A 22,419-nucleotide genomic window follows, 5' to 3' on the forward strand; every position below is an offset into this window, starting at 1 on the left:
CAGTAAAGCACATATTGCCCTCATTAGCAAAGCAAATTTAATTGTCTTTTTAATAGATTCTTCATTTTATTTGTACAGAGTTGATCAAGGTTTCTGTGAATTAATAATCTCCTCGTCGCTCTTCTAAATAAGAAAGACTGGACAAGCCTTTTAATTCAAAAACAAAAAATACACCTGAAGTTCTTAGTTGTGAAGTTAAGGTCATAGTTTTAAAACAGCTGCAAGTGACGCATCAAAGACATAAACCTGTGAAACTTTCTCACCTCCACAGAGATCTACAGAAAGGAGACGAGGCGTTTTGGAAAGAAAAACTCCAATTTAATTTAGTTGTGTTTATGCAGCATCAATTCACAAAAAAAAACGTCGTTTTGAGGCTCTTTAAAACAATTCAGTTCAGCCACACGCACAATCCAATTGATCCTACAGGGGCTGAACAATAAATCAATAATATTGCAATAGACACATGATCAGTGCCAATAAATACAACATCTGACAGAATGTTCAATAATTTCACTGGACCCCAGTACAAAACCGCACAGCATTCTGGGAGATGTAGGCAGAGGAGAGGATTTACCTCTCCTGGTTGTTGCCGTCAACCGAGTCGCTGCTGGGCAACTCTTTGGTTACCTAGCAACACCCTTCTTGATTGACTTGTGGTTACCTAGCAACACCCTTCTTGATTGACTTGTGGTTACCTAGCAACAGCTTTCTCGGTAACTTGCTGCGCAGCAGTGAAACGTTTTGCTGCTCCGCCTCATAACTCTTAAAAATAAACAACCTGGACAGGCTTCTCCACCAGGTTTGTTGAATTTCAGATATTACAACAACAAAAAAAATACTAATCAATAATTATTGATTTTGGCTGATGTAACCCACACCGTTATACATTTTTCTGCCGAATCGTCCGGCCCCTCGATCCTGGTTATTAAGCCAGACAGAAAGTTTAATTATTTAAAGTTTGGGCTTGTTTCACTTCCAAATTGTAAAATTGTTACTTTTTAAGACATTTTTATCAAAATCTGGTGCACTCTACAAGTAAACTGATAATGATCAAATAAAAAAAAATCTATACACAAAAGTTCATTTGTTTAAAAATGAATTAAGCTAAAGGATGATTTTTTTTTTTTTTTGGTCGGTGATTATAGTGCTGCCATAACAGCTAACTTTATTTGAAAGCCTTTTGGAAAATCTTTCCTATTGTCTGCACTGTTCTGCACGAGACCAACGGCAAAATATTTTACCCTGACGTGGAAATGGCTGCTCGTTAAAACCCGTGTCTGTGTCGCAGCGCGCCCTGTACCAGTCGTCTCACAGCGACGAGAACGACGTGCAGACCATCAGCCACAAGTGTTTGGTGGTGAGCGTGGAGGAGTACGAGCAGATGATCCACACTCGCCGCTACGCCGACAGCGAGGACCTCTACTACCTGGCCGGCACCTACGAACCCACGACCGGAATGATCTTCAACACGGACGGCGTTCCGGTCATCTGCTAGACGAGCTACTGAAAACCAAATCACGACGCGACCTCACGGGGAGTTCGGCCCAATCTGCGGTCTGATCACTGATGTTAATGTTTTGTTTTGTTTTGCTTTTCTGAATTGGAACCGTGACTCCATGGACTGAACCGCTCCCGCACCACGACACACTTCAGCAAAGAGAGACTGTCGAGGACAGCTCTGACCACGGAGATGGGAAACACTACAGACAGTATTAAGAAATGGACCGGTTTCCTGAAGCATTTGCACACACAGACGTCGTCATCCCACTCTGTTCATGGGGGACAAAGGCATGAATACTTCCTATTGCGTGTAAATATCTCCCCTGCAGAAACAGACGCATACTGTACGTGCGCTCACAGGTGTAAATACTTCCCCTCATGTAAGAGACGCAGGTAGCTAGAGAAAAATCTAGGTGTTTTATTTTCATGTGATAGATTTATGTCAGAGTACTTTTTTTCTGAAGAGGTAAACAGTAAAGAAGCTTTAACGAACTGTGAATGATGAAACAGGAGGGGGGGCGCCTGCCTGTTCGCCCTGTATGGGTGGTGGGGTAAAGCTGGTGTGATGTTGTGATTATGATGTTCCCGTGGTGATGTTACAGTCCTGTTACAGTCATTTAAATGTGTGTACAGAACAGCAGGAGCAACAGACGCAAAGAAAGAAATGCACAGAGAGATGAGCGGTAGACTCCTACCATCGCAATCCAACAGAAAGCACTTAGAAACACTTAAATGTCTCTTTTCCTGATATTTATCCCCCCGAAAACCCCCCCCGCCGTCCTCCTGACAATCGGAACTCAGGGCGAAGCGTCCCTGCGCTGTTGAAATTTGACTCCCTCGTCAACTCAGGCTACGGAGAGGAAGAGATGCGTCTTTGAAAGCACTTCTCTTTTTTTTCTTCTTTTTTTTCTTTCTGGAGGGGGTTTGGGGAAGTTCTCAGTACAAATCCACACTGAAACACACTATGAAAGGAAACCAGCTGCATTCTGAGGATCTTCTGTCATTTTACGCCCACATTCAGCATCGCGTTTCTGCACTGCTGTAAATTAGTAGGCATGGGTTGGTGTCAGACTCTCCTTGTTTCACCTTGAGTAGATATAAAAAAAAAAACAGAACAAGGTTTCACTTTATTTAGCAAAATATTGTAAAACACAATATAATCGATTTTGTTTAAAGCAGAAAAAAGCAATTTATTGCTTCTGTTTCTAAAATAGTATAACCTGAGTGAAGTCGGCCTCCCCACCTACTTCAAATCAGACAAAATTGGTGTCATTAGTAAAATATATAGCATAATATATGAATTATAATTTTCTCTAACATTCATTGCTTTGATTTAAAAAAATAACCCAAAATATAGAATGAGAAATGTCTTAAATTTAGCTTTTTAAATATTATGGCATGACATTTAGTTATTTGTAGAGTAGCACAAGATTAAGAAGCTGATATTAGCTGTTTGATAGGTTGGACTGTTTGGGTTGCTAGCCTGCAATCTGCTGCTTTACAGCGGCAGCTTGCCAAACGTAGCATGACTTACAACCTTCCTGTAAGCTCCTCAGCCCTTGAAAGTTTTTCTTTTCGTATATTTTTCACCACAAAACAGAGAAACGTAGTCGTATTCAATGAAGTTTGTAACTCCATCGTTACATGACACATTTGATAAATAAACTAGAATTAGACTTTCAACTATTTATTTCTGATAAGACCATTTTCTACCGACAGCCGATAAAAAAATCTTAAGATTAGAATATTAAATCAAACCAATGAAAAGCATTTTAATACAGAAATGGGAGTAGTGAAAAGTACTTTTTATAACCGCTTGAAGGTTATTTTCAAAATGCAGTTTTAACCTGAAAAACGAGCCTCATCGTAACGCCTGTTCTAATTTATTGAATACCTGAATCTCAGAAAATATGTTCATTTTATTTCTCTTTGCAAATTATTCAAAATGTTTGTTAGGATAATGAACTGAAATGAAATCACATTTAAATCTAAATATTTGTTGCAAAACAAATGTAATATTTTGTATTTTAACATGAAAATCTAAAAACGTAGCCCTTTTTTTTTAAGTTCTTACTTATCATGAAGTGACCAAAACCAATATGGCTTCTTGCTGATGGTAACCGGCCAATGCCTACAAGATGCAGGTGAATGGAGGAAAAAGGGACGACCTCCTGATCTCAATCTGTGTGTGGGAACATTGGGATCAGGAATCCCAGTCAGTGGGAATATTTGTCTTTAATGGTTATAAACACTGCAGTCAGTCCAAGACTCATCAAGGTCATGGCGCTGATTTTCACCGTGCAGCTGTCGAAACCGATTCGATCAGCGTAATTCAATTTTAAACACTCATTTTCCACAGCCAGGCTTCCTTCATTCCCTGATTTTGTCTGCAACCTTCAAGTGTCCTATGTTCGGTGTTTTCTTTTCTTGCTTTCTTCGTCTTTCTTTCTTCATTTTTTACGATTCGGCGTCTGCTGTTTTGTGGGAAAGCTCCTTCGCCATCTCCGATCGCACGCTCCCCTCCAAACAATCACCATTTCCACATGAGTGCACTTTGAATAAGGAGACTCTGAGTCTTGTATTGTGTCTTCCTCGAGTATTTACTCCCACCGGTTCACCCCTCTCTTTACCCAGGTAAACAAAAGAAGTGCAGCACATTCTAGTTACTGGTTCTTTTAGCTGCCTGTGTTTTATTTCTCTACGTGCCTCATTAAAGTGTTTTTTTTTTTCCTCCTGTTTTTTTTTTTTTTTTCAGTAAGACTGTTGAATGTCATGCTCAGGATTGTGAGTGCTGGACGCCGCCTTACTTTCCCAGGCCTTATAACAATGTTTTGCCAAACAGTTTTTTTTGTTTTGTTTTTTGTCTCCCTTCATGGTCCACAATGTCTTCAGGTCCAGAGGAATAGTTCATTTTATCCCAGTCTTTTTTTGCCTTCTTTTTCTAAAGACTGTCAGATGTGTCCGTAAAATATGTGGTATTTTACTGTATATAGCTGCATTCCTCCCTCTTTTCCCGGTAAATCACGGTATGATCAACTTTAGTGAAAGTACAACGGTTGAAAAAAACCAATATAAAAATGTAACAGCATAATGTTTTAACCCGTTTATTTGTAACATAAGTGAGAATTGGTTCCAGTTAGCAAGAGAAAAGTGTACCCGTTTCCTTTGCGGCCAGCTGACCGGCAGTGCATAGATTGTTCTCCTTTAGTTTCCACATAACGACTAAATGTATTTTTAGTGACTGGAAATATTTCCAAGCTGGCAAAGATGCGTTGCAGCCTTATTTCAGCCAGCTGACTGGCAGTGTCCAGTGGCGTCACTCCCAGTCACACCAGCACTTTTCTTCTAATACAAAAAATGGCCAGAAAACGTTAACGGAGTTGAGCCGTAACTTTTTAAACACTTTTGTAAAGCTACCTTGTTACCGTGAATCGACCCATGCCTACTCTTTGCTTTTATCTCTGCCCTGCAGCAGAGTTTGAAGACTGTCTTGTTGATATTCAATAGGTGTTAATATTTTCTACTCTTATCTGGAGACCTTCTGGTTTGTCCTCTACATCGGTCTGTTTTTGCTTGCCGTCGCCGGCTGGAGAATGTTTAGAAGAAGAACCTGTGTGCCATTACGGCATCTTTCTGTCAAATGAAGCAATTCAGTGAGCATTGGTGGATAATTCAGACACGACAGCCTCTCCCAGAAAAGTTTTTTTTTTTTCTTAAAATGTGCTGCTAATCTATTCGTATTTAAAATAATTTCAACCAGGTACAGAGTGACTCTATTTGCTGTTTTTTTTTTTTCTTACTTGCTAAGAAATGATCTGCTAAAGCCCCCCGTTTTCCTGATTATGCTGCTCTTATGTCCGTTTGAGCGACGGGCGGTGCGGCTGGATCGCGGCGTGGCATCAGAGTATTGCGGTTCCACAGGTCGTGCCGCCGTTTGCAGATGTTTAAAGTGCCCGTTCATGAATGTTTGTTTACCCCTGGAGCTGCTAAAGCACTTTTCTCTGTATGTCTTGTGTGTGTGTGTGAAAGGAGGCTGATAAGACATCACAGTCTTGTCTCTTGATAACACACACCTACACACCCCCGAAAGCCCCTTCTACAGGTGTGTGTTTCTGCCTTCCAATATTACTTTTTGCCCCCTTATCTCCATCCAAAGCCCAGTCTCCGGCCTAAACAGGGTCCGACACTTACACACTTTTACTCTCCACTACGCTTTATTTTGTTTTGTTTATTGTGTTTTAAGAGCCTGATTTTTGTATATGTTGTCGTTATTTTGTTTTAGTAATTTTTAAAAATCTAATAATTATTTTTGCTGTGCTTTTTTTTTTTTTTTTTTTTTAAACATTTGTTTTGTTGTTCATTTCCCGCCTTCTTGCTTCCCCTATCTGAACAATCATCCACGCCTCTCAAGCAATACTGCTGTCGGGCACCGGGAGCTAGCTGCTAGAGAAAGAGAGAGAGAAAGAGAGAGAAAGAAATGGAAGAGCGAGCAAACAATAGTATATGAGAGAGAGAGAGGGAGAGAGAGAGGTGGACTGGAGGCTGGTTCTTCGTCTGCTGTTCCTTCAGTATCGTTATTGTCCTGTTACAGAGAAAAGATTATTTTGAGAATATACACAAAGAAAAAAAACATCTAAGTTTTGTAAATGATCCTTCGCTGTCGAGGGAAGAAAACTATCAGAATATACTTTGTCTAATCTTGTAAAAATGAAAATGAATACATTTTAAAGAAATCTGAAGCTACATATATTCTGTCACCCTATACTAAATGTGTAAGGAACTGTTTTTGTTTTCCTTTTGTTTTTTTACAGACAGCAACCACGTTTATCAGTGTTTCTTTGAAATTGTTTTAGTAAGTAAATATTTTATAGTTAATCAATAAACAGATGGAACTGTATGTATTTTTGTCTTCTCTGTGAGTTGTCATTTTCTGTTCATATATTTATTTTTGTCAATGTGTAATCTGAAACGGTTCCACTTTAGCCAATTTATCCTCGGTTGTCTTAATCAAGCAACACGTTGGTGTTGTTTCCAATATCTTGAACATATTTTAGATATTTTGTTTAAATTTTACCAAAAGAAAATAATCTGCAGGATAATTAGACATATAGGATACTAATCTAATTAGGCCACACAGCCCCATTACACAGATGTACATCACTTGCTATGATTAAATTCATTAAACATTCAAGTCAAGTTAGAAAATGTTTCTAAAATGTATGATATGGTCAAAAAACTTTCTTGCTTACTGTAGTTATTGTGCACATGTATAATATTGTGAACTAGTTCTCTTCTGATTCACGCTTGCTTCTGGTAGTCAAATTAAAGAAAACCTAGTACAAAAAAAAAATCAAACAGGCATTAAATTTCTTGATAAATTATCAAAGCCAACCTTTTCTATGTGAAACACTTTAATTGCTACTAAGATTTTTGATTAAAAGCATACTTTTGAAGTTGGAATTTAAGGCTTAAGGAATGTTTTCATTTATTAATCTTGGACTCTTAAAATTCTGACTTCAGTGAATATAGCGTTTCGTAGGGAAGAATGCTGCAGTTAAATACCCAAATATGAAAAATGGGATGCTGCAAAATTCTTCATGAGAAACGATGTCTTTCTTTCTGAGATGAAAAGGTAGACTAATTTGTGTAATACTGAGTATTTGAACTATTGAGCTCAGAGCCACAACAATGTGCTCCAAAAACAGGACATGCATTAAGGTCTTAAAGGTTAATCATGTAAAATTGATACAGATCTTCTTTAAAAATTAGAAACAACAGGCAAAAATAGCCTAATGTCCAAATTAGAAATATTTTTGGGAACCCTGAATTACCCGATTTCCAGCAGTTCCACCAGAAAAGCAGCTCTCCTTTTTTTGTCCCGTTTCATGGACTGCTCCTTTAATCTGTAGTGGTCTCCATCAAACCTCCATTTTGGCAGTCCAATAATGAAGCTGCGGGCTGTGATAAAATGGAGGGAAGTTCAGCCCACTTTGCAGAGCTGCACAACTCGCTGTGAGAGACCTGTTTTTCACCTCTGACTGTTCTGAGCGTTCCCAAGAGTGTTTGTCTTTGGATGTTTTGTGTGATTGTATGTAATTAAATCTGTGCTGACATGAACTGAAGATGTGCTCCTGCAGTAGTCAGGGGTTTGGACACCTCTCAGTTTTCTTGAAAGGCTCGCCATCAGCATAACATCTGAGTCTGCTGGGAGCCTGCTCCGACACACACATTCTGCCTGCATCATGCCTGAGCATCGTTCCACACATCCTCCTGAGGGTGTGTCAGCCTGCCATGCTCTGATTGGACGACATCGCATGAGCAGAAGCGCTCTATTGGCTGAGACTGCAGAACATCCTACACACATTTGGAGAAAGCGTGTGTTTGTGGGAGCATACATGTGTATTTGAGTATGTTTTCTGAATTCCTTCAGATGTGCGTGTTTGTGCACGTAATCAGTTTCCTGAGAGACAGGTATCTCAAGTTGGAGGCCATTTAAATGCATACAGAGCAGTCTGAAAGGCACATTGTTCACAGTTTCAGAGCTGTATTTATCCTTCAGTTCTTTTCTGTCAGAAAAAACACACTTTCCTTCTCTCTGCTTCTTTCATTCTCCTTTCCTCTTAAATTTCTAATTGTGGACACTTCCTGGGGGATCAAGTAACGCTCAGCTAAACTCAGAGGTCCATGCATTGTGTGAGAAAGATCCAAGTTTTTAGCATATGTATGTGAGAACAAAAACAAACCAAAAAACTCAATGTTTTTATTCTGTGCATGAGGTCTGAATTTTGCGCGTTTTTGTGCATAAAATGATTGTCCGGTTACAACTCAGTCATATAGACCTGTCTAATCAGAGCAGAGAGAACCGTGTTACTTTCTGCTTCGCAGCAAAACAGTGAAGATTCATAAATTTGATACTGATACTCTGTGCCCTATTGGGCTGTGATAAATGCACAATTTTCTTTGAGTAGTTTATGGGTTTTGGAATGAAAGCTATAGAATTCCTTTTTGATGTGTGAGAGCATGGTGTGTTACTTTTGGCTCAGTGTACTCTTGTTTACTCTTCATACAGATCATTTCACCATCCAGGGCCGAAACAGAATTACCAACATTTTCTTAAAGGAGTTATTATCCTAAAGATCACATACAGACACTTAGTGCTCATTCAGTCATCTGGAAGAAACTTGCATATATATATATATATATATATATATATATATATATATATATATATATATATATATGTGTGTGTGTGTGTGTGGTGTGTGTTTGTGTGTGCGTATGGGCGTGTGTGTGTGTGTGTGTGTGTGTGTGTGTGTGTGTGTGTGTGTGTGTGTGTGTGTGTGTGTGTGTGTGTGTGTGTGTGTGTGTGTGTTAAAGTCAGTTTCTTTGACTTCAATATGTACTTTACACCTCCCTCTGTGTCACACTTCCTGCTGTGGTCAGGTACTGAAAACATGTATTCTTATCTTTTCCTGCCCTGCGATCTGTCCTTCTCAGCCAACACTGCATCTTTTCGAAGAATTTGAAATTGAAATGACTGCTAAGCCATACAAATATTAGTTCAGACTGTGATCCTTGATGGAAGCATGCATGCTAGAGTGGATGAGGTGGTGCATATCAATTAGTTTTCTATTATTCATGCTGACAACGTAATGAATGAAACATCACAGTCTTTGTATTTCAGGGATCTCTCTCTTTCTCACACACACACACACACACACACACACACACACACACACACACACACACACACACACACACACACACACTCAAGTTTGTATTTCTAAATATATTAGATCTTTGTATTGACTTCCAATCATGTTTACTTTTGTTTAGCATTAAAAAGTATACACTGGTCACCATAGGCTCCATCGGTCCTCAGCAGGTTGGAAATCATACTAGAAGAGGTCCCAAAAGATTACAGAAACAAGCATACACACACACACACACACACACACACACACACACACACAAAGCTGCTGTTGTGGATATTTAGGCCAGAGAAACAGTGAGTGAAATCCCATTGTGGCTGTGAGGACGTAGTGATGCCCGCTGAATACCTGACAGCTGAATTCAGACGAAGACCACAGGCCCCCTGCTAATTACGGAGTGAGAGCTTAATTTATTCTGAGAATAATGAGGACGGGCTCTGAGACCTCTGCTGACTGTGTCCTCTAACTGTCCAGGCACCAAAACCCACATAAGAGATGAGCTCCTAAAAGCGTTAGCACACTGGCTCGCTCCCATTTGTTATTATGCCCATATTTGCAGCAACAGCAGGTGCTTCATGGGCATTTACCCCCTGGGTTTTGCCTAAGAGTCTGTGTATTTTGTCAGGCTGATGTATTTTGCTGCTGAGTGCAGATAAAAGTAACTGTGAGCATAAAAGGATCTGAGATGATGCAGTGATGTAATTACAACTATTTTGTGAAGATCATAGTTATATTTACTTACACTCCACAAAAAAGCCAAGTAACCTTTTTTCCGCCAATGTCTTTCATTGAACCAGATTAAACTTTTCCTGTTTTAGGTCAGCAATGATGACCAAAATCAAGAATGATGATCAGTACAAAGGGCTCAGTTCTTAAAAACATCACTTCCAGCAGTCTTCCACTTCCTTATTTAATCTGCACCACAGAAACTGGGAAGTGATGTGAAAGTGCAATTTGTTGCTTATTCACATCAATAAAAATTATTGTGAAGGAACAGATTTTCATGGGAGGATGATGCTGATGAGATCTCTCAGCCCAGTTTGATCTTTCTAACATAGGCTGTTATAGAACAGAAAGATTAACTTCATGTTTATAATTAAGCTCAAACACACTGCAGGATAAGTTACAATCAAAGCTGTTTCATTGTCAGATCCAGACATTTCAGTCTCTTCACATTGCGTTTCCTTCCTACATTTTCCATCTTGTTTTTCTTCTCCCTATTCCTTCTTCATACCTAGACTGTGTGGAGCAGGACTAATGATCAGATACTCCATCGTCTTTTCTATCTTTGCCTGCAGCATCATCCAAAATTAGCACATGTGCACACAAACACACGCACCGACCCAACCCTCATACACGCCTGCGCACTGAGACATTCATAATTACACACACTAACATAGTCATAGAGTAGCAGCACTGCAAAATTTGGAGCAGATGTCAAAGTAGATGTAATTTATCTTTCCAGGCAAGGAATGGGGACTTTTGTGTTTTTGTCTTTCATTTTGCTTTCATCATAAATAAAAGCTTTTGGAACGAGAATTTCATTTGATTGAACTTCTTTTATTCTGCCTCTCACAAAGTGCTTGAAATATGTTGTTCTATTCAAGCACTTTTTGTTTTCAGAACTGCAGCGCCCTCTGCTGTAGAGAATAGGAAAAGGCAGATTTCATTCCTTACATTCAGAACTAAAAGCGTTAAAAGCCAATAGTTATTTATAAAACTAGTATTTATATATGTGATGGCAAAATTAACTTGTAGCTTAACTCTAAAATTATATTCATTTTATTCAAAAAAATCAATTAATTTCAGGATCAATAAAAAAATATTTCATTAGGCATTAAAGTCACATTTAATTGTTTATTAGTTGCTTAATGTTGCATTCAATACAGACAATCATATAATTATTACTGTAACCTGAACCCATCTATATCTGTCTGTATGAACTGTAGACCTTGTCACCGACTAAATCCACAAGAAACAACGAGGACTATGGAAGACTTAATAAAAACTGAAACTTACCCTTCAAACATGCATTACATGCAAATGGTTTCACCATTAAATCATTAGTTATTGATAAATTTAATAATTTAAAGCAGGATTTTTATGTAAGACATCCATTTTCAGCAGACATATTCCCTGTCCCAATAATTTTCTTTTGGCAGCTGAATTAACACCCATTCACAGAAGCAGACAGTTGTAAACAGGTTTTATTAGGCGTCACTGATGGTACAATCTTAAGCATAAACACTTTTTTTTGGGACAATCCAGAATCATTCAACCAGCATAACATAAAACAGCTCATGTTTAGTTTCTTGTACAATGACTCAAGAAAAAAACAACAACAATGTTTTTCTTGAGAGGGGCACTAAATAATAGAAAACATGAGCTGAACACATAAAATGTTTATCCACATTCATTTAATTTTCTGTAACCAAACAATTGTTAGTTTGTGAATGTTTTTGTTTACAATAAAACTGCTCTTTAGACATACGTCATGCAAATATGGCACTAGGAAACCGGTCAAATTGTTACTTGGCACATTCTTCTTTATTCTTTACAGAGAATTGGTCAAATTCTTAAATTATTCTTTGTCACAAATGTTATCTCTCAAATATCTTACAGTCCATTTTTGTACATTATTTACAACACATGTGTGCTACCCTTTTTCACACAATTTCTCACAGTGTGCAGTCACATGTTCTGTTGAAACCGCCTGTTGCAGGTGAGAAAATGAAACTCATGGATGGGATTAAAGGCCAAGTATCATCAATATGTTTTACAGCCAGGAAACCTAAAAATCTTAAAAGTATAAAAAAATAAAGCATATTTATCCCATTATTTTTCAAAACACACAAGTACTTTTAACATACGCTTAACGCAAGACAGAGCATTTGGAGCTACGCCCCTTAAAATGGAAAAGAACTGACATATGATGCGCCTGATGGAACAGCGGAGCAATGTGCAAAAAATAGATTGTATTCTTGACAAAAAAAAATCTAATTGAAAAACATTAACATTTTATGTGGCTTCTTAATGGCACCACAGAAATGATTGAATGAGCACCCTCACCTTCCCCAGAGAGCCATTAAAGCTTGGCTTTAAAATAAGAAATAATCTAAACTTGAAGGATGAGAACACGTTGCAGAAACCGCTCTGATAGATTCTACAGAAAGACTAGTGAGATGTTGTTTGTGAGCATAAAGTTTCTCATGTCAAAAAAATACATTGTATTCTGGTGGGTTTTGCTTTTTTCTCCCCTTACAGAATATCTGCTGATGTCAAATAATGGTAAAATCAATGACTTTGATGTCAATATTTATTCTTAACATTCACACATATCAGTTTAGTTAGCTGCTGCTATGATGGATATCAGAGTATATCTTAGTGTTTTGACTTTGTCCCATTCATCACATGTACAGTATTAGCTGTACAAGTAGGTTTAACAGCCAGAGATTTTTTGGTGTTAGAAAATTGTAGATAGACTTAGCTTGAGTTTGAGTCCTCAGGATGCCATTTTGATAACTACATCATCATACTGCATTTAAACCATCACGGTAATGTGGAGATTGGTTATGTGTGAGGCTGTCAAGTTCCATCATTATATTCTGTGAACTAAATAATCTCTGATAGCTTGCTAACATAAGGTCAGAATTAGAACAATGTTTATCTGAAACCTGGCAGAATTTCAGTTATTTTATTTGATATTTTGTCTCAAATGGTTATTTGCCATTTTGGTAAATTAAATGAAAGGAAAACTTAAAATTTTAAAGCTCAATTTTAAATATCCGGGTAGGATGCCAGTTTGCTAGGTTTTCAAGCTAAAGCTTTCGAGTTCACACTGACAAAACTACCATATCAATCTAAGAAATTGAAGATTTGGTAATAACTTTCTTCTTTGGTGACCATTGTGCTCATGTGGAACAACCTCACATTTCAGCCACTTTTGGTACAATGCGGTCAGAGGATTTGTAATTCAGACTGGATGTCCAGTTTCAGTTTGTATGTGTCATTCATTTTTAAATTAATGTTGTCCATTCAATAACGACAAGCATTTCAAATATGGCCAATTTTTTTAAAAAGAAGATAATCGCTGCTGACCGGCACCGTTAAAATTGATCATGTTGCACTATATTCATAAAATTCTCAATTTCCTTCTTGGTTTACAAACAGAAATATGATTTTATCCATCTCCAAGCAAGACATCTCTCATTCAAAGTCCCAGAACTGTTGCTTTAAATCAGCTTAAGGTCTTTGTATACATTTACAAGAAAAAGGGATTTTTCCTCACTCTCAATTCTCATTTTTCTCATGCGCTAAACAGACTTTTCATGTCCTTTACCAACACATCTCACAAAGTAAAGACACCTTCAAACTTGCAGTCCAGAAAGGTCTAGGGAAATATGATGCTCTCTTAATAGCAGAACACACCCACACACACACACACACACACACACACACACACACACACACACACACACACACACACACACACACACACACACACACACACACACAGAGTAATGAGGTTATCTCCCAAATGACTACAAACATTTCCTCTAACAGCTCAGTTATTAGTGTAGGTAACACAGTGCACCTGAAGCCTGAACACACTCAGATCCTAAAAATCAATTCTAAATTCAAATTTACATTTGATGAAACAAAAACTATATTCTGTATTGAGAGCATTTCATGTTGTATAGTAAGAGCTTTAAATTCAGGCAAACGTTTGGCACCACCTGATTTTTTTTCCCACACTGTTTGTTTCCCCTCATTTTTATGCTGATAACCACAGATCACTTTCAGAGTCTAAGAGGTCTCAAACATGAGCTCAGAAAGACATTAGCAGATTTATATACATAGATATTTATAATATAAATACCAGGTCAATATAAATCACTGGTCAATCTATCGACCAAATTGCTATAATTTCCTTTTGTGTTGTATTTATATTCTTTGTTTTGTATTTAATTTGTATTTTTTTGTATTTTGTGTATGCTTACTGTGTGCCACATTTTTGCCTGTGAGCTGCTGGTAACTATAATTTCCTGAGGGAGTCTTCCCAAGGGATCAATAAAGTCAAGTCTAAGTCTAAGTCTAAGTCTCTAAGATTTATGTATCCGTCAGTTAGGAGAGAACAAAATGTTTATTTTAATAAATCAGACCTGCAGCTTGTTAAAAGAAATGATTAAAAGCAGAAATACAAAAGGTAAACATTGTAAACATTTGAACCAAAAATGTTCCAGCTTACTGATCTAAATGTTTCAATGTGGCACCAAAGAATAAGTGAAATCATCTGTAAAAATTGGAATGGATTGATTTTTTTTGCAGGGTGTAAATGATAACGCACGTGGTGCTGGCCACATCCATTACATCCCCACAAAAACAAACGTAAAAGCCCTAAAACCCATATTACTTTTAATGCAGGAGCATTAAAGTGAGATTCACTGTGAACATTTTTAAAAGACATGAAAACATTTATTTATGTTTAAATCATTGGCCCCTCTGCTATTCATATTCTGTCCCATAAAACTGTTCAATACATTCACATATTTACGTGCAGCACAAACATGGAAACGTACTAATAGCATTTAATCATTATAATTAATAGAAAACAAACAGTGAACCTTTGAGACTATTTCTCTTCTTTAACTTCCTTCTCTCGGGGTTCTGGTGCCAAAACAACCAGATCAGAGATTGGATCAAGTCCTGATCCGATATCATCCAGCCACTAACCTACTGAATAAATGTAGGTTTATTCAGTAGGTAAAAACCTACATTTTACCTACTGAAAAAGGGTAAAAAAGGGTGAATTTTTCTATAATTTCAGCTAATTACAGTCAGGTTATGTTACTGCTGTTGGGTTCATTTCAAGGCTTCTTACACACAAAGGAATACATGTTTTTGTCCTGCACCTTCTTCAGCCTGTTGCTACTGAGAGTCGTCCATCTTGCTCAGCTACAATAACAGCTACATAAAAGAATCCGACTGCTGGCATGCTAGTATATACTCATGTACAGACTTTCTGTCTCTTTTATGCTTTAAAATATTCTTTAATTCTGAAATACACTTAATATTCAGCTTTATTGAGGTAAACCAGTGTAAAAGAAGCACATTAACATAAATTAGTTAAAAACATTAATATTTTTGGGCAACATACTGACAACTTACATAAAAGACGTGCACTGAATAGAACCAGGGAGGTTTAGCTGTTAGATATAACTATGATGACTGAAAGAGTCGTCGGTAGAAATATTCTCTGATTTATGCTGATATAAACCGCATAGTAATGTTGACATCTCAGATCATTGATATTACTATAAAACAGGGGAAAATTATACTTTAAGGTCAGTCTGGTAGAGGTAAATACGCAGCAAAAACACATAATTTTACCAGACAAATAGTAAATAAGTTAAATAGGAGCTTGTTTTAAGTCAATAATTCCTTAAAATTGTTGAAAAATTATGAGTTATAAGTGAAATGATCTGCCAGTGGAACAAGCCATTTGAACTAATAATAAGGGAAAAATGTATTGTTCCACTGGCAGATTATTTCACTTATAATCTGCCAATGGAACAACAATCCTAAATATGTTTCAGCAATATTAATGAATTATTGACTTAAAACAAGATCTTATCTTGCTGAAAAGTTACCTGTAACATCGTTCTGTCTTATTTATATTTGCAATAGAAACTAGACAAAAAAATGTGTTAAGATTTTGTGTTTTTGCATTTATTTCACCATTAATATGTCTTCAGGTGCTGAAAGGGTTATTCCGATGACCCCCGAATGACCTCCATGACTCCCTCGACCTTCCTCTGAACTCTGAGCAGCTCTGGGACATCATCAGATACGACCAGTGTAACTCGTTCGACACAAACGGCGCTCCGCTCCTCGCAGCGAAACACCACTCGCCTTCACACCTTACAAATGTCAGACGATCAGTTCGCTCTCATGCAGGCAGTAATTTCACTGAGCGATTCTCAAAGGTCAGGCACGTCGACCCCAGGGGGCGCAGCTCCAACTCCGCTCTTCTTCTTAGAAACTTCACCACACAGGATGAAAATGTTGCTACAACTTTAAATGCTTGCGTCTGCTGCACATGGGTAGATATATAATTATGTGTGTGCGTGTTGCGGTCTATGTGGACATTCAGTACCCTGTCGCATTGAGAGGCGCGTGCGTGGGGAGGCGCGCTCCGGCCGCCGTCGGGGTGAAGCTGTACGTTGCGTACGCCACAGAGGAGCCCACCATCAGACCCGTCATGTAGGAAACAGTCATTGTGTTTCCTGCAGGCAGAAGCAGAAGCGCAGAACAGGAAATTACTGGAGAGCCAGCAGACAGGAGAGGAAACCAGGCTACATGCAAGCCGGACCGGGTCAGATTTACAAGGACGTGAGCTCCTTGGTGCCCTGTCCACTTCAGAAAAACTCTTCTACTCATGCAAATTACAATTAACAAGTCGAGCATTGTTGGCTTACTCTCATTTCATCACTGGCTTCATGTTGTTCCTCCTAAAAAATATACTGACTTCATAATTTCAACTGTTTCATAATTCAACTATGTTCATAAAAATACCTCAATTTTGATACTTAGGTATTCGTTAAGGGACTATACGTTTTATATAAAGTACAATGCAAAACACATAATCATTAAATAAAGTATTTGGTGAGCACCAAAAAAATTAAGCAATAAAATATAAATAGCCAGCATAACATGTTGAGGGCAACAAAAGGAGCTAGAGAGAGAGAAACTAAAAATAAAAAACAAAATACTAAAACTATGATGCTCCAGGTCAAACATCCAGTTTTGTTTTACTTAAAGACTGAGCATCCTAAGAAAACATTTATTCAGTGAAATCATTTTGTAATTAAGACTTTCAGATGTGAAGTTAGAACGCACAAAAGGTTTTTAAAGGTTATCATTGGAGAAACGCAGAAGGAGGATTGTAAAGAAATTCAACACAAAACGTGTTAAGCGTTCATGGGTTCATATCAGAGGAATCTTGTTAACGATTGCACCGGCTGACCTCGGCCCAGTCGCTGCTCGGTATTCGTGGATTTTTCTGTGGAATATAACTTCAAGTTATTCACTGAATTTTGTTCAGCAGACCTTATCTAAAATATATATTTTTTAAAGCGAGGTTTGGAAAGCTGAAATGTCTAGTCATAATGCTAGCTGAAACGTTCAGGCTGCCGTTTGCAAAGCAGCCAATTCAGGAGTGGCATTTATTCTGATTGGCACTGATTGGCTGAATCCCCAAGAGCCGCAATAAGGAAGACTTTTGGTATTAGCTTCTGTGGTAGCGCCACAATGCACATTGATTTTAGGCATCTTGTACTTGGAGAACTTGGAAACTTAAACACAGCACGTCTGCCAGAAATGTCAATCTTTTTGGGCCTGTGTTGCTTTAGCTTATTTTTAGATTCAGAATACATTTGGAGCTGCAGTAGGCAAAAAAATCAGACACAGCTTCACTGAAACGAAAATGTGACGCGCTTCACAGACTATTTACTTTCTTTTTACCGTTACGGAACAAAAAATATAAAAACACTCACAAAGAGTTCACTCTAAACACAAGCTCAGTGTTTTCTTTAATCCGATCTTGAAGATTTGTGTTTAACATTGCTTCAGAGCATCGCAAGATGACATGCGTCACTCAAGAAACAGAGAGAAATCTTTGATCTTCTCTGACCAAATGAACACCAAAAGGACAGCCCACTCGTCTGCTCACCTGCCAGCTCCCTCTGCTCAGGCGGTACTTTCCCAGCCGCCTGGATCATCGGCACGGACCCAAAGTAGCCGTTGGTGACTCCCATGAGGAGGGAGAAGAGACACGGCCAGGCAGGGTGGGACAGCATGGGCGCGCTCACCGGGTACACACACATCACGAACAGCGGGATGAAGACCACCCTCAGGCAGGAGAAGAAGAGCAGGCGGCCCCCGGACCAATCGTAGGGCAGCGCCGCCAGGATCTGAGAGAGGAAGAGAGAGGAGGAACATTTAAGGAAGGCTGCGGGAACATTTGGTGAAAGGACAAACTAATCTGAATGAACCGAGAGACATGAAAATTTGTTCTGATCACTAAATCTAACTATTCCCAAGTCATTTTAGAAGTTGCTGGGTTTTTTTTTTTTTAACAATTTGCTAAAATGTTCTGGAATAAATCTGATACTGTCAGGAAATCTGTTTATTTCTCTACAAATGGGGCCACGGTTGTCAGGAAAATGCATTTTTGACCTGTGAGCATAGTTGGTTTTTGCAGATGGATTATTTTTCATCTTGCAGGGCAACATTTTTTACAATTAATAACATCTTCAAAAAACACCAGATGCAAAAACGTATTTCCAGTCATCAATGAGGTTTTTGCGATCTTAACTACGATTATTGATCTGTAAATATTGCAGCCCAAGTAACAACAAATAAAACAATCGAAACTATTAACCTGTCACATACTAATGCAAGTTTCCAAGAGTTTTTTTTAATGTTTTTTTGTATCAACAATGATTTCCAGATCGGTCTTCTACAAGTGAAACAACTATTTTGTTTTCAATAAAATTGTAATTTTCTAGAGTATTATTGAGCAGATCAAATTAAAAAGGCACAAAGTTACTTCTGTAGGTGTTATAAAAGATTCTGCGGCCTCACATGCTTTCACCTTAAGGATTTTTGGCACTTATGGCAAAAAGTTTGAATCCCTCCATCTTATGGTGATGGCAAGAAGGCAAGAAGAAAAATCCCAAAATAAATGACAGCTGAAATCCAATGAAGATTTTTGCCACCGTGTATTGAGAAGACCATTAGCCATTTTCAACATTCAATTTTTTAATATAACACTTCCCAAATATTCTCTCCTCTTATATTACATTATTATCTTTTAAGAGACTTCTGTCTCATTTCCTTCGCAGAGTTAAAGTCAGTCTACTAAGTCTGTGAGGGGAATTAGTTTCATAAAGCTAAGAAGTCTGCTGACCTTCCCGACAAAGTCGGACATGTTGAATGTGGCCATGATGAGGATGGGCAGCCATTCCCCCAAGGCTTTGTTCCTGATCTCTGACTCCAGGCCGGGGAACAGGCACAGGGTGATGCTGTAGGTCACAGCTATAGACAGCATGTAGGCCCAGATGACACGCGACACCATGTAGCGATGCAGAATCATGTCTGGCGGGGGAACACACACACACACACACACACACACACACACACACACACACACACACACACACACACACACACACACACACACACACACACACATTTAATCCACTAAGTAATTTTAAAAAACCTAATGAGTCAAGATTCTCTTGTGACGCTTTGCAGAAATCCAACCGCAGGTCAGGGGTTAATTGAAAAGTGAGAAGATTAAATCAGGAAGTACCTCGGACGCCGGGCCAGCTCTTCCTGATCTTGGCTTTCGGGGCGTCGAATCTCACGTAAGTCCCGCCCACAAAATCCTCATGGCCTTCCTCTGCGGAGGACGGCGCCGTTCCTCCGTTTCCCTGTGGAGACGAAAGGCGACGCTTTCATCCGAACCCTCAGAAAACATTGAAATCATTCAAAACAAACAAACAAACAAAAAAAACTGCTGCTCACTTCTGTAACTAGACACTAGATGTAGCCAGATCACTGGACTAAAACCATTCCCTGAGAGTCAGTGAAGCTTTGATTTATTTATTTATTTATCCAGTCTTTTAATTAGTAATGGCTTTTTGGAAGCATGAAATCAGCTTTTTATGGCAGCGACTATTAGAGAAGACAGCTGTGAGTGCAAGTTGATCTAATGATGTCGGAAAGTCTTCAGACTGGACTGCAAATTAGCAGCGACACACACACACACACACACACACACACAGATACAGGCTTCTTTCTCTGGTTTCCTAAATTACACACACAGACGGATCCATTAGCTGATTAAAAAGCCATGCACGCCAAAAAGCACTGGTACTCCTGATTGTCCCATAATGCACAGCCCATCGTTTCCCTCGTCAACAGTTTCAGGACACTGAAACGCAGCCCGATCACACACACACAAACACACACACTACAGTGTGACACCAGGGGTTTTTATTAGATGCCTGACACAGGCTCACTGGCATGCAGGGATTAAAACACAGAAATCTGGTTCTGCTTTAAACATCTCTACAAAATGAATTCAGCTTCTCCTCCTTCATTTTTTCCTTTTTTTACCCCCATTTTATCATCTCGACTGCTCTTCTGCTCTCTTGCCCTCTCGCCTCACCTTATCTTCCTCCTTTTCCTCTGCAGTCACTTTCAGAAAGATAAGTCTTTTCCGTCTTTTATTCTAATCAACATGGATCCTTTATCCAGAACGCCTAAGCCTCTTTTCCCTTCATCCCTGTTTTCCCTCATCAACCCACGTCACGTTCTGTCCTTCATATCGCATCCTAATAACACAGCTCTCTCTCTCTTTTTGGCTCAAAGGTTTGTCTTTTTGAATGGCAGCCAAAAAACAGCAGCCCATGAATAACTCTGCATTATTAAACCGGGTCTGATAGGAAAAGTCTCCCCTCAGATACCAACAAGGACGCAGCAGCATAGTTCAAGTTCCTCCTGAAATAGTTCACTGCTGTGATATTTGTGCAGGGTTTTATTATCAAAATGACAACACTGGTGAGAGCGTCTGCAGCTCCACGCAGAATTTAAACTCCGAAGTGTCCGTTTGAACATATTCACAAACTTCAAAGTGTTCAGCTGGGATTTGGTGTGAGAGCTTAACATGAATAACTGCATCAGGGTGACAAAATAAGGAAAGTTATTTAAAAAAAACAAATGACAAAAAATCATCTGAAAAGTGTGGAGTGTCTCTGCACAGAGGGGCGTAAGAATAACTGTGATTGTAGTTACAATGAGTTCCTATTTATTATTATATATTTTTTGGTCCTAAATTAAAGAGTTACATTTAGAATCAGACATGTTTATTCATCTGGATTTTTTTTTAAACATAATTTAAGATTTCTGAAACTTTTATGGTGAAAGCATAAAGTGCATTTTCAAAGTTTTCAGGTCGTTAGCGCCACTTCAGATTGAGACAAGCTGGAACACAGCAGGCAGGTCAGACGCTGCTAGTCTGGAAACAGGAGTCTAACTTTAGAAAAGCTCAACAAACACTGTTCCACCTGTCTTATGAATGCCTACACTATCATATGGGTGCAAATATGAGGCATTCCTGTAAACCTAAACTGAGGCTTTATCAGGAAAACAATAAGCAATAAGCTTGACTACTCAGAGTCAAGGTGAAAGCCATTGATCAAAGACAGAAGTGTGAAGCAAACAACAAACATGTGGAAGAAGGATCATGTTGCATTTTGGTAAGATGAGACCAAAATGCAACTTTATGATCTCCATGCAAAGTGATATGTAAAACCCGTGGAAAACTTCAGGTCAGGGTGTAGTGTCACCTTCCAGCAGAACTGTTGTAAAGGTACAGCCAGAGCTACGATGGAATGATTCGGCATAATTATGCGTTAGAACAGACCAGTCAAAGTCCAGATCTAAATCCAGTTGGGAATCTTCAACAGGACGTGAAAATGTGTATTTTCAGACCATCTCCAGCCAGTCTGGCTGCTTTATTTGAGGAAAGAAGAATAGAAATCCAGCTCTGGATGTTCAGAGCTGGTAGTGTTTTAACTGGTCTTCACACGAAAGGCTGAGTGAGAATCTGCAACACACTGCTCAAACCAATGTTTGTTCAAAATTTTGTCAAAGCCTTTCATTATTTTCCCTCCACTTCAAAATAATTCCTGTTATGTGTTGATGTATCTAAAAAAAATCCTAATAAAATTCAAATGAGTGGATGAAATGGATTTAAGTTCAAACAAAACATTTTTACGGCGCTCTTGTCGGGAAGCAGCTAGGAAAACGTACAAATATCACTTCCTCTGCGGTGACGTCGTGATGGACCCTGTATCCAGTTCCGGCGTCCCGCGGGTCGTGACATTTGACTTGACCTTTGCCCTGGGCGTGGCCGGTGTAGTAGCGGACGAACCGCGAGCGTCGGACGACGAGGTGCAGCAGAAAGCACAGCATCTCCATGCTGATGGAGATCAGGAAGAAGATCAGGGTGTTCTTCTTCTCGTCAGGGATCAGCAGCTTGGTGAAGATGCGAGACAGCGAGATGATCACTCCGGCTGTGCCTGAAACGTTTGGCCACGGTCAGAGAACGTGAGCGTGTGGACGTATTAAATCTCTT

General features: G+C 38.8%; 2 protein-coding genes across 7 annotated transcripts in view; one reads left to right on the plus strand and one right to left on the minus strand.

Annotated features, from left to right (window-relative positions):
* Positions 1-6,397, plus strand: part of tnrc18 (trinucleotide repeat containing 18) — a 58,705-nt gene extending 52,308 nt beyond the window's left edge. For all 5 annotated transcript variants that reach the window (XM_055035104.1, XM_055035106.1, XM_055035107.1 and 2 more), the window contains exon 30: positions 1,289-6,397. In XM_055035104.1, the coding sequence (XP_054891079.1) occupies positions 1,289-1,495 (207 nt within the window). In that variant the 3' untranslated portion in view covers positions 1,496-6,397. The remainder of the gene's footprint in view (positions 1-1,288) is intronic.
* A 5,004-nt stretch (positions 6,398-11,401) lies between these two features.
* Positions 11,402-22,419, minus strand: part of slc29a4a (solute carrier family 29 member 4a) — a 33,215-nt gene continuing 22,197 nt past the window's right edge. For both annotated transcript variants that reach the window (XM_055035700.1, XM_055035701.1), the window contains exons 7-11: positions 22,095-22,363; positions 19,588-19,708; positions 19,183-19,370; positions 17,944-18,184; positions 11,402-16,498 (exon numbers count right to left, since the gene is read on the minus strand). In XM_055035700.1, coding sequence (XP_054891675.1) covers positions 16,362-16,498; positions 17,944-18,184; positions 19,183-19,370; positions 19,588-19,708; positions 22,095-22,363 — 956 coding nt within the window. In that variant the 3' untranslated portion in view covers positions 11,402-16,361. The remainder of the gene's footprint in view (positions 16,499-17,943; positions 18,185-19,182; positions 19,371-19,587; positions 19,709-22,094; positions 22,364-22,419) is intronic.

The sequence above is a fragment of the Poeciliopsis prolifica genome, unplaced genomic scaffold, assembly GCF_027474105.1.
Source record: "Poeciliopsis prolifica strain line A6 unplaced genomic scaffold, Auburn_PproV2 SCAFFOLD010, whole genome shotgun sequence".
NCBI lineage: Eukaryota > Metazoa > Chordata > Actinopteri > Cyprinodontiformes > Poeciliidae > Poeciliopsis > Poeciliopsis prolifica.